The sequence below is a fragment of the Copadichromis virginalis genome, linkage group LG3 (assembly GCF_057382275.1).
Source record: "Copadichromis virginalis isolate Kocher_CV1m ecotype Utaka linkage group LG3, C_Virginalis_male_GT1.1, whole genome shotgun sequence".
NCBI lineage: Eukaryota > Metazoa > Chordata > Actinopteri > Cichliformes > Cichlidae > Copadichromis > Copadichromis virginalis.
This window is the reverse complement of record NC_140620.1, coordinates 49,537,296-49,552,701: the sequence shown is the minus strand read 5'-3', so window position 1 is coordinate 49,552,701 and position 15,406 is coordinate 49,537,296. Positions and strand designations below refer to the sequence as shown.

Below are 15,406 nucleotides of genomic sequence, written 5' to 3'. Positions count from 1 at the left end.
TCACCACCTTCTCTCTTTCTTTAGGTCTCTCAATTTTCCCTCTCTGGTCCCTTCTCCCTAATTTTCTCTCCCCCTTTATGTTTTCCTCATCAATCCCCTACCCCTCTGCCCATGCCTCTCTATCAATTCAATTAAGACTTTGTGGGCTTCACTGCACAAGCCAATGTTGGCTTAATGTGCCTACGGGCCCTGCTATGCTCTCCGTTGTATCCTGTTAGCTCAACAATGGCTGTGTCTCTCACACTGCTGGTTTGTCGATAAGGGAGAAGGAGTGCGCTTGTCAGATATAGACATGGAGTACACACACCACATACTGCACTGGCAGTAAGCAGTGCACCTAAAGTATATGCCCACACGCACCACGGCGAAGCCCATATCTTTGAAGTTTAGTGCCGTCAGTGAAGGATAAATGGGGATACTTTCCTCATTTTAATCAAGAACACAGCTCTAATTATTTCAGATTAAAAAACAAAGTTAAATGTCTAATCGTCTTCAAAGCATTTACATAAAAGTGATTTGCATTAAAGGGATTGTTTACTTCACAGAGTCTATTAATTCATGTTTTCTTGCAGTGGGTGTCATGTTCTGAATTAAGAAATCAAGATATTTGTACTGGATGTCTCAACTTACAAAACTGCATCATTACTTAAGCTCATGGGCCTCTCACTCAGTACCAGACAACATCAAACTCGACACGGGAATCTGGGAGATTTTCATAAAATGCTTATAAGCCTGACAGTTTCATAGCTTAATATTAATTCCAGATGTGCAGCTGAATATAATCATTACGTTGCTTGCTGAGTATCCTGTACCAGTTCTGTAAATCTGCCTTAATCCACAGACTTGATTTACAATTATAAACAGGTATAAAACTACCTCATTAGTTTTCCTTCGCATTAGTGACCATGAAGTTCAGAAAGATCAGATTGAATCTGTTAATGATCGTGGACCAGCCGTTCGTTTGCATGCAGAGCATTTGAACTATGACTATTTAATGACCCAAGCTACAATGACTCTACTAAATATGACACCTGCAGTAGGATTAGGATTGTGCTCTGTTTTCATGTATGTATCGCATACAGTTTAATTAGGTTTAAAAGCATGCATGTGGTAAAATGTAGTGCTGGGAATGCTAAGCTGAAAAGAACCATTGATGATATGACCTTGAAACTGGTGAGCAGCTATAGAATAGAGACACAAGATTTGTTTCCCTTTTCCACAACACATCATGTACGCTGCGTGTTTTGGTTGATGTCAGTCTCCTTTGCCCTCCTGTCAGCCTACTGGTCACATAGTGCATAGTCTCGTTCTAAATCTACTCGTTACTGGTTGGAAGACTCGAGTGAGAAACCCCCACACACGAACAGATGGCTCCAGTGTTTGTGTCAGTGATATGAACTGAAAATGCACATAAAGCAACGAGCATTTCTAAAGTTAATTTTTATCTACGCAAATGTCAGCGCAACATGCATTGCAGCAAAAGCTGCTGGGTTAATTGGCAATGACTTGCATATTGCTTGAGCATAAGTTGTCAAACTCACCAGGGCCTCCCTTCCTCGATTTCCCTGCTTTTAACTTGTTTTGCTATCAACTTCCAGTCTCCTCCTCTCTCTCAGCTACATCTGTCTCAGAGCTTGTCGGTATAAAGAGGACAGCTTGTATATGCATTTGTGAGTGTGCTCTGTCTTCTTCCCTTACCCTGTCACTTTCCTCTTGCAATTACAAGCACGTATCCACTCACCTCCCCATCTCAAAACACACTCGGTCTCATACTTCGAGGTGGACCACCTCCTTGTATTGCCCGTGGGGCTGCAGATGTCTACTGCTCTTCTCTGTTTGCTTCTGTCTCTCCTCCCCTCGGTTAATCTGTCCATCCCTTTATTTCTCCCTCTTAGTCTTCCTGCCTCACTCTTCATCACCCCGTCTGCAGTCTCTCCCCACTCTCACTCTCCAGTTTCATTTGGTCTCATCTCCTCCTCCATCACCGCCTCCCACCTTCCCTCATTTCGATTACTTCCTTCATGTATCTCTAATCTTTCTATCGTTCCTCCCCTCCCCCTCTTCTCTAAGCCTCTCGTTATCACTCCTCTCTCGTCTCCTCCCCTCGTGACAGGTACCATTCTTCACTCTGCTCCTAGCTTGGCTGGCTGGGCAGGGCGTGTATGTGTTTTCGTTACATTTGCCTTCTCCCTGAAACAGTCGCGCACACACTGATCTGGATGATATAATCCTACGCTCTTTAGGGCAGTTCAGGTTTGGATAGTTGCATTTCGAGCAAAGTACACAGATGCACACACAAAATCCACCGGCATGCCGCACACTCAAACGTGCCATTGTGCCACATTTCTGCTGCCAGGGGTGCGAAGTCACGCAGGACCACTTAGTGAGGACTGCACATTAGTTGAAGAGAAAGATGGACAGAGGGTGGAAGAGCAGTGTGAGAGAAAAGGAAGACGGAGGTGGTGGGAACAGAAAGAGCCGCTGGAGGTGGGTGAGGGTGGAACAGGGCTCGTGTCTCAGATGTGATAATGAGAGCTTTAATTTGGATTAATCGGCATTAATTCCTGATAAAAAGAATTTATGGGAGAGAGGCAGAAATGACAGGAGCTAATTTAATCTCCCTATTCAGTCTCCAAAGTAGCTTTGGGTAACAGAATGTAAAATATGTCCAGTGTAAATTATTTAGCACTGTATCTATACAACAGTAAACATGTGCGTAGATGTTTATTTTTATGTTCAGCCTTGCCAAAGTGTGACTCGATGAATGGCAATGTCAGTAAGTGGGTCAGTTTCTCTGCCATCTCAGCTACTGAAAGGATCAACATGAACATTTACAGAGAAACTTCTGCTCCCCAGGACAAAGACGGTTAGTTTTTTCCTTTTTCTGTTTTAGTGACGCTCTGAAATTGAACGCAGGACCTTCAATTGATCAGATTTCTCTCTGCGCGTCTCAACATCTCAGAGCAGATTGTTACAAATTTTATATCCAATCTGGTCCCAGTATGTCTTTCCCAGAGGGAATCCAGCGACTCTCCTCAAGGTTTCTGGCTGAATAAGATGTAGATGTAACACGGTGCACTGTCAACCTTTTAGCGGGGCTTAACACCCGGTTTCTTGGTCTTGTCAGGGGGAAAAGATAACAGCAGGCGTTTTCTACAGCAGTGCATTTTGTTCAGAGGCTCAAGAAGCTGATTACTTACGTCAGTTCAGTCAAAAGCTAAACTCCCCTCTAAAGTAGTGGCATAAAGACACCATCTTATCAGTAAGACGGAGAGCGATCAGCAGCCAAGAGTCTGAGCTCGGCTTCGCGCAGGAACAGAGGAAATCAGATTTTTCTAACCCGACCACAATGTGATTTTCCTCACTCCTCGTCTAAAAATATAGGAAAGCTCACACATCATATATAGCTCATACACCGCTGAAAATATGATTTCTCTTTTTCCCCGTGTGTGAGGCATCCGGAGAGAGTTGGAGGTGGGTGATTCATCAACAGAGATTGATAATGAGAGTAACACTCGTGATGTTACTGTGGATCAAGCAAAAAGAAATATTTGGCAGACGGACTAGAGAGAAGAGGGATGGGAACGGGACCAAGTTGATTCATGAAGAGTAAAAATCCAACATGTTGGCTTTTAGTGTAAAGACAAAGGTCAAGATAGTGAGTGAGGGATGAAGTAAGAAGGCTGTTCTGTGAAGATGGGTAATAAAGATGGAAAGATGTAACACCTGTGCAGTGAAAGGAGGAGAAACATGAACTCCAGACGCAGAGAAAACTAAGCAACATTGAGCTTTGCTGTGTTTTGATCGATTTTAAGTAACTCAGCAGTATGCTTTTGTTTGACATCTCCACAGTTTGTATTAACAACCGGCTCAAATCTCTCAAGGCTTTTTGCAGTCGTTCATTGTGTAAAAGCAGGGTGTCATTATAGCCTCTACTCACAAACCCCGTCAACCTGAACTACAGGTGTTGTAGCCGACAATGCTGAAGGGAGATGCATTTCTTCTATCTTGTTTCTTGTCTCGCTGCGTAATCACTTGCACTTGTCCTTTGAACATAGTCCAAATGGTTTTGGACTTTAGCAGGCATCCTGGGGCTGTTCTTGACACTTTGCTTCTGATTGCACAGAAACAAGTTTCAAAAGAACTGATCTGATCGTGTTGATGTTTGTTAAAATGCAGTTGCACAGTGGGAGGAACCGTTTGAGACACTTTCATTATTTTTGTCACTTAAGTATTGTTTTTTTTAACCAAAGATGTTATAATGCTGTATCAGGATTTGCTCTGTTGATCTGACAGTGTAGCTTAAATCGTTTATACTGTTGCTTCCACTGATGGCATTTTCTATTTTTACAGCAGCTTGACATGAAAAAAGTCAGTATTGCTATGTCTAAACACAAAAAGCGCTTACACACATTCTCGTTTTGCAATCTTAGTGAGGACATCTAGTTCACATAATGCTGCTTACCTTACCCCTAACCATCAAAAATGAATGCCTAACCATAACTTAATTGTAACCCTGGCATTAAAACCACATTTTGAACCTGAAAATGCCTTCAAACTCGTGAGGACTGGTGTGCATGTCCTCTCTTGGTCCCCACAAGTATAGTAGAATGCCAGTTTCTGGTCCTCACAAAGATGCCTAAACAGGAACACACACACACACGGGGCTGTAGTTGTTGAAAGACTGAAGTGATCCCACGAGCTCAGATAGCCTAACAAGCACCCAAATCCCAGGAGGTTGTAGTAATCCCAGAGGGATGTGTGTGCTTTATTTCTTCCTCACAATAATTTGGTGTCGCTTCTTTGAGAAATAGGTGTCAAGGTCTTTGTTTGGGGATTCCTCAGGGAATGTCAGCTTAATCTATATTTGTTCATCCATTTTCTCTCCTTGCTCTCTCTCCTTTTGAGTGCTCTAATTGCCTTGGAAATAGACTTTGTGTAAAACGTGGACCCGCTTCCTGCATGCGCTGCTCCTTCAGCTGTCAGTTCTTACATTTACAGACGATGCATCGGGGTTGAAAACAACCCCAAAAACCAAAATGTGAAAATGGTTTTTAAATTTAGAAGAGGTTAAATCTGGAAGGTGAAACTAACAGCATCTTTTCTGTTTTATTCCCCCTTGGCTCTCTCTTTCTAACAGATAATAAAATGTTAAGGACTGAGTACAAACCGTAGTGTTTGTTTATGAGATTGGAAGTTGGTGAGTCATATTAATTGACCCCTTTCTCACTTTAATGGTCCAAGCACCAGATGGAAGTCAACAGGAAAGCCTTAAATTTGCGTCTCCAATCATTACAATAAGAGTAATGTGTGCAACTGATATTTGCACCAGTGTCCTGTTCAGTCTGAAGTGACTCTACCTATCACCATTATGCTAATAGGGATCGCTATTACCATAATGATATGCCATTATAAATAATGAAAGAGTGAATACTTGTGATTTTAATGAATGTTTTCTGCACCCTTTTTTCTTCCCTCCTCGTTTTCAGGTTCATTCTGTTTTCACGGAGCAGACCAAATCAGATGATTAAAGAGGCTGTGTCGATGTAAACATCTTTTCATTTCCCTTCCTCCGGGTCTCTCTGTGCTTAATCTTTGTAAACAGCATCTTCATTAAAACAAACACTCTGTGACCACTTCTCTTTTGCTGAAATCACCGCGGATGTGCAGAAATACCTGTGCTCTGCAAACGGGAGGACTTGGCGTGGAAGAATGCTGTAGCCTGACAGACAAACTGCAGCAACTTCTACTCTAACATTACCCAACTAAAAAGATGCTCGATTTTCTCTTAATACTTTATTTTTTCCTCTATAAATATGTGGATATATATATATATATATATTTTTTTTTTTTTTTTTTTTTTCTGTCAGCTTAAAGGCCACAGTGAATAACAGCGGCTCTCCTTGTCCTAAGCAAACTGTGATAAGTATCCAACTGAAGGGTACATCAGGCTAATAGTAACTTTCTTTATCCAGAAATGGGTTTAACACTCCCAAAGTGCTCAGACTTTTTTCCTCTTTGCTAGGTGACTCCTTCCTCAAAGATCGTGGGTGACCTGGCCCAGTTCATGGTGCAGAACAACCTGACCAGAGCAGAGGTGGAGGAGAGAGCGGACGAGTTGTCCTTCCCCCTCTCTGTCGTCGAGTTCCTTCAGGGATACGTTGGGATACCACACGGAGGATTCCCTGAGCCGTTCAGATCTAAGGTACTCATATTGGAGTCTTTGTATATAATTCCAATAAGGATTTGTACAAAAGCATTCATTTATTTATTTAAAAACCATTTAACTTCCAATCTGCTGGAATAAATGGACACGGCTATTTAGATCACAAAATACTCGCTCAACATTTGTCCTTCACGTCCTTCACTTGTGCCTTTTTGTAACAAACACGGGCCAGAGAGCTTCATTAAAGGTGTTACACACATGCAAACACTCAAGTTGTGTTTCATGCTTTATCTCATCTGGCACAAGCTGAAAACAGTTTCTTTGCCTCTGCTCTTCTTTTCTCGTCTCCTCACGAGTGCATACAGCGAGGGCGACCGCTATGCGCATCAGGGGGCCACCAGCATGACGTCTCCTTGGGAGTTACAAGAACACACAGAGGATTTAAAAAATGTCACAATTTCCCCAATGTTTCTAACATAGTGGCTAGTTGACATTTCTGAAAAGTTTTTTTTTCAGTATTTCCTTTTCCATCTAATATATTGAGCAGTGTAAGTGTGTAGATGTACAGTTAAAGGGAATTTTTAATACTTTAATGTATTCCCCCACTGGTCAAGTCATTTTTAAAGCCTCAGTTCATAGCTTAGTTTTATCTTAAACGATCTGTTGGTTTGTTTTTGTCGTCATTTGGCTCCCGTCCTTCCCTTTCTTTGTTTGTTTGAAACATCGCTTGTCCTCCTGCCACTTTTCTTCTTCCTCAACCATAATCAGATGTTTTTTATTTAGTTGTGATGGTATATTGGTGTGTCTTATGTTTTTAAATACTTTGTCTGGTGAGTCATTACCATTTTAAAAAGCGCAGATAGCTGCTGTGTTCATTCCGGTCATCAGGTTTGGTTTATGTGGTTTTCTGTTAAGTCAGCATTCACGCTGCAAGATGCTAAAGTGTCACTGTTTTCTTTTTTCATTTAACTTGTTATTTAAGTGGATATTTGCATTCCAAATAATGCAAAAAAGTCACCAGGCTTTTTTAAAAAACAACTATCAGAGCTGCAGGTTGCATCGTAGTGTGTACTCCGAGTAAATACTTCATACGAAATCCTCTCATCTCAGCCAGAACATCTGACTAAATCTCTCGATATTCAGACACCGACAGCCCGTCAGCACCGAGGGGCAGTTGAGCGCACAGCATAACTTCAGTCGTTCATTCAGTTAAATGATGACTACCACAGTTTACTTTTGCTTTGATTTCATTGTGTTTTAATTTGTGTGCTATTGTGTTTGCCTATGTCGACACGGAAGCCGCACAGCTGAGACCTAAATCTGATATTCACTCTCACACACCATGTATCAGCATGACTGATTTACATAACCTCGGCTCAGACGTGAAAAGACACGAGAGGAATTTTGTTTAACGGAAAGAAAGTAAAACATTTATCACATTATCTTTAGAAAGCACAGCTAGCTTGTGACTACTTTGCCTTCAGTCATTGACCTTTAGTTGCTGCTGTGTCGCTCATCTTTATTAATGCATATAAGCACACACATGTATAACCCCAGCTGTACGCTGTAGCTTAAGGTTATATTCGTACACTATCAGCAAAGAAGCAGCAGTGTTTCCTTAATGGTGCTTCGGTGGTGTTAATTAGCTGGTGAACAGGCGTTCCATAATTATATCACATTCATTCATTTCTCAAAGGCTGTCGCAAAGTTACTTTCATTCCTTTGAATCATAAAGTGGTAACTGAGTTGTTTCCTCGTCTGGTGCGGGTGGAAAAAACACAATGGACAAGGGAAAAAGATGGGGGACAAGGTGGGAATGTGGATTGTGAGACTGAGGAAAGAGAAGTGTATTAGACCATCAGAAATGAAACGAGCTAATGAAATGAGTGTCATTAAAAATGCAGCATATCCCTCAGAGGAGCATACTTGAAAAGAAAGGAAAGGGGAAAACTGAGTGCGTGTGATGTTTAGGATTTCCCACAGAAATGTGGAGAGTCACCAAATAACCTTGGAGGAAGTTTCCTTTATTTGTTAATGGAAACAGACACACACACGGAGTCACTGTCTGTGTCTCACACTTAAACAATCAAGCATTTAGGTGTAAGGCCATCCTCAGAGGAGACTGTGCTAATGAGCAGGGACTCCAGTGAACCTGCTATCTTTGAAGTGCCTTTCTCGCACACGCACAAATGAGTAAGCTATCTTTGAACGGTTAGCTCTGTGACTAATAGAATTGCACTGGGCCCTTTCTCTAGAGATTTCTGCAGGGTGCACACACACGCTTGATGATGTTATGAAGATGCAAAGCAGCACACAAATTAGTAAACATAACAAATGTATACAGTTGTGGTAGAAAGTACGCCCTTTTTCAGTTCCAAGGTTTTACTTTTATCAGGATGCAATAAAAATCATCTGGTCCTCAGCAGGTCTTAAGTTAGGTCATTATAACCTCAGATAAACTGTAAAACATAACTGATTTCACTGTTATTAACAAAATAAGCTGATAAACAAATACAATCAATGAACTGATCATCAGCAAGTGTGTGTGCACCTCTGCATGTATTATCACAATGCCAAGGAGGAAAGACTAAAAGCAACGACTTGGAGAAGCAACCGTTGCTGTCCATCAATTTGAGAAGGGTTGAAAGTTTACAAACAATTTGATGTCCATCATTCTACAGTGAGAAAGATTATTCACGAGTGGAAAATATTCAAGACAGCTGCCAATCTTCCCAGGAGTGAACATCCCAGCAAATTCTCCCCCGAGGTCAGATTGTGCAACGCTCTGACCAGAAACTGCAAAAAAATACAAATATAACATCTCTGACTTTACTGGCGTCAGTTGGCGTGTTAAGAGTGAACAAGTATCACTTGTGTGGGAGGGTGGCTAGCCGGGAAGCCTCTTATCTAAAAAGAACATGGGTCTACAAAGTTGCATCTCAACTAAAGCCACAATACTTCTGGAACAACGTCCTTTGGAGAGACAAGACCAAAGTGGAGGAAACGAAACAGCAGAGCAGCACAAACACCTCATAGCAACTATCAAGCAAGGTGGAGGAGGGGTCACCTCACCATGACCCCCTCTGTATATTGCAATATTGTGTGACGATCTTCTGACAACTAAAGCTTGTCTAAAACTGGACCAGGACAGTGAAATCTGTAACAGAATGGCCCAATCAAAGAACAGATCTCAAACTGATTGAAACCTTAACAGATGCACACAAACAACAATGACCTGAAGCAGCATTTGTAAGAAGAATGGGCCAGAATTCCTCCACAGCATGTGAGAAACTGATGAATTGCTTTGTGTACGACTTTAAGTTGTTGAAGGTGCTTCTATGACCTACTGAGTCATGGGATGTGCTTAGTTTTTCACACTATAACATAGACCACAAAGGTCAGCACCAAAGACCACGAGTGAAAACGCAAAGTCTTCCAGTAGCTTCCTCCTTTTGCATGTTTCAGGAGACAAAACAAGGGTTCCTACTCTTTACAGCAGCCTTTAGATGAATTGACACTTCTCAACATGATCTCCTCAGCGCACATTATTATTAGCCCCAGATCAATTGTCTCTTTCAGACACCAGCAACTGTGTGGGCAGATAAAATGTCATATCATTGGTCTTAAAGCAGTGTCTGTATATCGCTTCTGAACAGTTTCTTTGAATTGTCATTTATTTTTGTCACGTGTAACGCTGCAGTCATGTTTGATGGGCTGATAGTAGCTTACTGGCTGAAATGAGGGAGATGGAGAGAACTAAAGTAGAAACCACCGCAGAGCTTGACATGACAGTGCTGCTGTTTTTATGTAAATGTAAAAAAAAATAACTTAAGTTTCCATTCTGTTTCTACTGCTTCTCTCCTCCTTTGTGCCTCAAAGCATTCAGTGCATCTGTCTTCCTCTTCCTCTCACTCTGTGTCAATTTAGTGTTTTTGACAGGTTCAAGTTTTTATGTAAAGCTGTGAAGTACAATGTGAAGGTTTTACCATCACTTTAGATATTTCACATGCTTCCACCTCCCATGGGGACGTTATGAAGAAAATCCAGAAAGACTTCATTTCCTCCTTTTCCGTTTCAACATCCTATTTCAGGTGCTGAAGTCTCTTCCCCGCATTGACGGTCGACCTGGTGCCTCTCTGCCACCTATGGACTTCAAGTCCCTGGAAGAGGGCCTGCGAGCCACACACGGGGATGACATCACCCCTGAGGATGTGATGTCAGCAGCCATGTACCCCAAGGTGTTCCAGGAGTTTAAGGAGTTTACTGGTGAGTGGACCGACTGGAAATAAACTGTAGGGTTTATGAGACTTCTTTTTTTTCTGTTTCAATTTTTGTAATTTAACTGCTGTGTGAAATGTGTGTTTAATCACACTGCATTCGTGTGATTAAACAAGTCTTAGTTTGTGGTATGTTGTTCTCATTTGTGTTACTACTGGGGCTTGAAATTGGTACCAGCCAAACTTGGGTCAGGAACGCAGAGTATAAAGTTGACCCATTTGGTGCAAATATTTTTGTGTTTGGAGAGAGAAATCATCGTAATTCCAACTTGGTCTAAAGGCACAAGCTTGGAGCAAGAAATGACTAATGTAGCAAATTCAACAATAAAGGTTACATATGAATCAGATTTGACTGGAAGCAGTTTGAAGCTGCTGCCTGGATTGACCTGAGTTTAATTATTCTTTGTGGAGTTAGGACGTTGTTAGTTGTTAGTCTGGCGTTGGCTCTATGTGAAGGTTTTTAATTAATGTGCAGTTGTTCCTTCAATAGCGGGCTAGGCTCTATACAACCCTTAATCTAATGTGAACACTCATTCTTTTATGAGTGTTTCATATTTACAATATTTACCAAAACAAGCCATTTTTTAAAGCTGGATATTCTGCAGTTTCTCCCGTGTGGTGTGATGAAAATGAGCTATTATGCATCAGCATATGGGAAGTTTGGTGGGAGTTTAATAAAAGGCACATATCCGGGGCCTGTTCTCCATATCTAAGTTTATATTTTAGTCTAATCAAGCTGATAGGAGTTTGGCTTGATCCCAGATCATCCAGTGGATGTAAAGTCAATCCTACACGGCAGCGAGTTTAATTACGCAAACAAGATTAAATGATTAAACTGAAGCTGTGGGATTCTTCCTGGACAGCATTTCAGGGAATCAGAAAGGAAAATCCTTTTTCCTTTCTGATTCTTTAACTTGAGAGATTAATTTAAGTTGGAGGGACCTGGTTGTGGCTAATTTGCCAACATCTGGGGGAAAATGTGGGATTTCCTCCCTCTGCCCATCAACAGTTGTGGATGAGTTGCAGTAATTACAGCGAGGGACCTGTGATGTGACGGAACATCTGATGAACTTAAAATCAAGTCACTGCTGCTGCACCATGTCAGGGGCTCAGAGGTGGAGATCCTGCCTTCATCGTGCTCTAAACAAATCAGGATAGAAGATCTTTGTTCTGTTGACCTGTAGTTCTTGAAAGTACAAAGGTGTTTGCATTTTTACTTTGTGACTGACTTTTATGACGCGTAAGCATAAAGGCATGATGTAATGCAGTTATTTCTATTTCTTTTTCACATTTTAGATCAGACGTTTTTTTGATTTTATTTTTTTTTAAACTCCTCTTTTCTTATTTCTGTTGAAGTTTTCACTGTCAGTGTGAATTATCTCAGTAAGTTCCTGATAGAATCATAGATTTGCTGGTCGTGGTTTCCAGTGTCGATATGTTTCCCATTTGAATGACCACAAGAGTACACCATCAGTTCGGATGATTGAATTCGGCCTGGATAATCTAATTCTCTTGTGGCTCTGAAGAACCATACAAGCGTTATCAAGATTACTGATCCTGGATCAGAGAGCTGATCTCTGAACTTTTTTAACTGATGTGCAGAGAACTGGCGCCGACACTGTTTCTAACAAAAACGGCACTTCCTGTTTTCTTTTTTCAGCCAACTTTGGCCCAGTGGATTGTCTCAGCACCAGGCTGTTCTTGGATGGACCCAAGATTGCGGAAGAGTTTGAGGTAAGTAACCACTTACACCATTCTCACTGTTTTTACATCACTAATCTAATTGTTTTTCCTGCCACGGCTTTGTTAGCTTGTTACGCTCACAATATCATCTTTAACATGCATGAATCACCACACGGACACGTAAACGAGGTTAAAAACTTCCCCCTATTAAAGCAGGATTTTAACTGAGTAAATGTTCTTGGATTCAGTTAGCTGATGAGAAATGACTTGAGTTAAGTAGAGTTCATTAAATGAGTTGTTTTCAGCCTAATTCTTGTGCATTCAAAGCCAACCTTCATAGGATATTAAAGGATATTAAATAAATAAATGCTAACAATGCACAAAAACCCCTGCTGTCTGTGGACACCTCTTTTATCATTTGCTTTTTTTTGGAGGGAAGTGGGGTGAAGAAAAGTGCACGTTATTGTTAAGCAACTGTCACTAATTGTATCATAATACATTTAATCTTAATTCCTCTAATGGCCCAATTTTATCTTTAATTAACTCTGATGTTTTAACAGTTTAATAAAGAAAAGACGTTATCTGCAGGAAATGATCTTTCCGTCAGTGCAGATGACTGAGGTTTGATTCGGTTTGGTGCAGTCACAGTGAAGTGCTGATAACAGTGGGAGGACGGAGATATTAACAATTTACCAGGGGAACAACAAACAGGATTTCTGATCCCTGTGGCCAGCAGATTGGCCTTCCTGCACTGAAATAGCAGATTAATTTAGTTGTATGATGTTTGAGACGAGGCTTGTGAAAACTACTGGGACCAACATGTCGTGCCAAAAATTTTAACTGGTGCTGACTTATAAAGATTATAGTGTTCGCTTAATCTGCAGCAGAGAGGCAGCTGAACAGTGCAGTCAGAAGAAGCAAAACACATGAGTTGAATCATTTTGCATGTAAGTACAGGTAATAACTGGCTGTCACCTAGTTTCTGCCACTTTCATAATGTTACACGAGTAGAAGCAGCAGGATGGAGAAGAGTTTAAACTTTAATAAATATGCAGTCAGCAGAAATAATGTCAGGTATTTGCCGTGCTTATTAAACAGTTCTCTATGAAAAGGAGACGGCACGTTTAAGGACACTCGTTTGTTTTTTATAATTTTTTTCCCATTACTCATTAACACTTTGAGTAAAACTTAGCCTAAAATGATTGTTAAAGTTCAGATTGAAGAGCAGATTAGAGTGTGATGTAGCTGCTGACAGAAACTTTTGCTACAAATGTCACAGTCGCGTCTGATCACAGAGAAACGTTTTCAGATGGATTTGGTCTGTTAACGTAATAAAACTGTATTAATAACCTTTTGTTTTCCTTCAAAATCTATCCTGTAATTTTACATGAGGTTAGACATGATTTTGGTCCGTTTAATGCCAGATCATGTAGGAAGATGAGCGACTCGGTATTGAGGAATACAAATGGTACTCTATTAGATTTCTCTGTCCCTAAAGAGTAAACTCACTCGGATACAAACAAAACTATTATTAGTTGTAGTTTAGTAATGGACTAGAATAGTAAGAGACTTCAGTTTGGGTGAAGAGGTGTGGTTGTACCTCTGACCAGATGGCATCAGTACAAAACAAGTGAGCAGGAGGTGAGGCAGGGCAGAGATGTCTGTGACATTTTTTTCTTTTTTAACTTCACAAGGTCTGAAGTGACCTTGTGAAGTATTTTTGTTGCTGCTTTTTTATGACTTCTATAAAAGGATGATTAAGATTTGCAGCCCTTCCTGTGTTTTTGTTCTTTAACTTAACTAAACCTACACGCGTGACAATTACATGTTAACCTTGTGAAGTGTAAAATGAAGCTGATTATAACAACATCATGAAACTGAACTGATTCCTGTCACCTTGATAAATTGAGGAAACCTGAAAACCTGCTGCCTTTGGTGTCACTGTACACTGTAACTAAAATGTTACAGTAACACTAACTAAAATGTTACAGGAACACTAACTAAAATGTTACAGGAACACTAATTAAAATGTTACAGTGTAACTAAAATGTTACAGTAACACTAACTAAAATGTTACAGGAACACTAACTAAAATGTTACAGGAACACTAACTAAAATGTTACAGGAACACTAACTAAAATGTTACAGTGTAACTAAAATGTTACAGTGTAACTAAAATGTTACAGTAACACTAACTAAAATGTTACAGGAACACTAACTAAAATGTTACAGTGTAACTAAAATGTTACAGTAACACTAACTAAAATGTTACAGGAACACTAACTAAAATGTTACAGTGTAACTAAAATGTTACAGTAACACTAACTAAAATGTTACAGGAACACTAACTAAAATGTTACAGTGTAACTAAAATGTTACAGTAACACTAACTAAAATGTTACAGTGTAACTAAAATGTTACAGTAACACTAACTAAAATGTTACAGTGTAACTAAAATGTTACAGTAATACTAACATTTTAGTTAGTGTTAAATGTAAAATGTTACACTGTAACACTGTAACTAAAATGTTACAGTCTACAGTAACTCCACCCTAATCTCAGCCATTAGTTCGACTACTATTCTGAAGCCTTGAGTTTGGTATTTTTAGCTGTCACCTTGTTGGTTTTTTGGATTCATGTAGAAACCAGGGACCATTCATGGAATTATGGTGGTGACTTATCTCTCACAAGAAAGCTACATTATGGCTTATTGAGTTCTTTGTCTGCTTTGCTAGCGGCCATAATTCCCCAAAAGAACACTAGAATTAAAGATTGTATTAAAGAATTAAAACAAACAAGAATATACTGATTAGGAAATGTTTACTGAGGTCTGAAATAATAAAAATACAAGTGTGCCGTATGCATTTTCTCATAATGGACTGGTACTAAGGATCGCTCACCTAATCACACACCTTCATACAAGCTCTTTTTTTCTGCGCTACCCTCCTGCTATATTATATAAAAATAGCACATACTCATCAGTTCGACCCGCTCTACCACCTGAGCCACGGCTACATCATAAACTTCTATACAATTAAATTTGCCGTTGCAGCTGGAGGAGTTGCCATCTGCTGTCTGTGCAAGCATTTGGCGTACAGGATCTATACTAAAAGATTTTTTTTTGATCCCCTAAATGTGCCTCAATTTGAATATTTCAAATTAAATATAACTATGAAATCTTAAACTACATGGACAAAATATAGCCAGCTAACTAAATCAGCAGTCAGTTCGTCGGTACTTGCAGTCGCCCTGCAAAATGAGTCACTGAAAACCTTTAAAT

The 15,406-nt window shown here is 40.2% G+C and overlaps 1 protein-coding gene across 2 annotated transcripts in view; it reads left to right on the top strand.

The window, feature by feature from the left end:
- Positions 1–15,406, top strand: part of pcxb (pyruvate carboxylase b) — a 318,265-nt gene that overhangs the window by 291,701 nt on the left and 11,158 nt on the right. For both annotated transcript variants that reach the window (XM_085451506.1, XM_085451507.1), the window contains exons 22-24: positions 6,026–6,205; positions 10,258–10,432; positions 12,104–12,177. In XM_085451506.1, the coding sequence (XP_085307632.1) occupies positions 6,026–6,205; positions 10,258–10,432; positions 12,104–12,177 (429 nt within the window). The remainder of the gene's footprint in view (positions 1–6,025; positions 6,206–10,257; positions 10,433–12,103; positions 12,178–15,406) is intronic.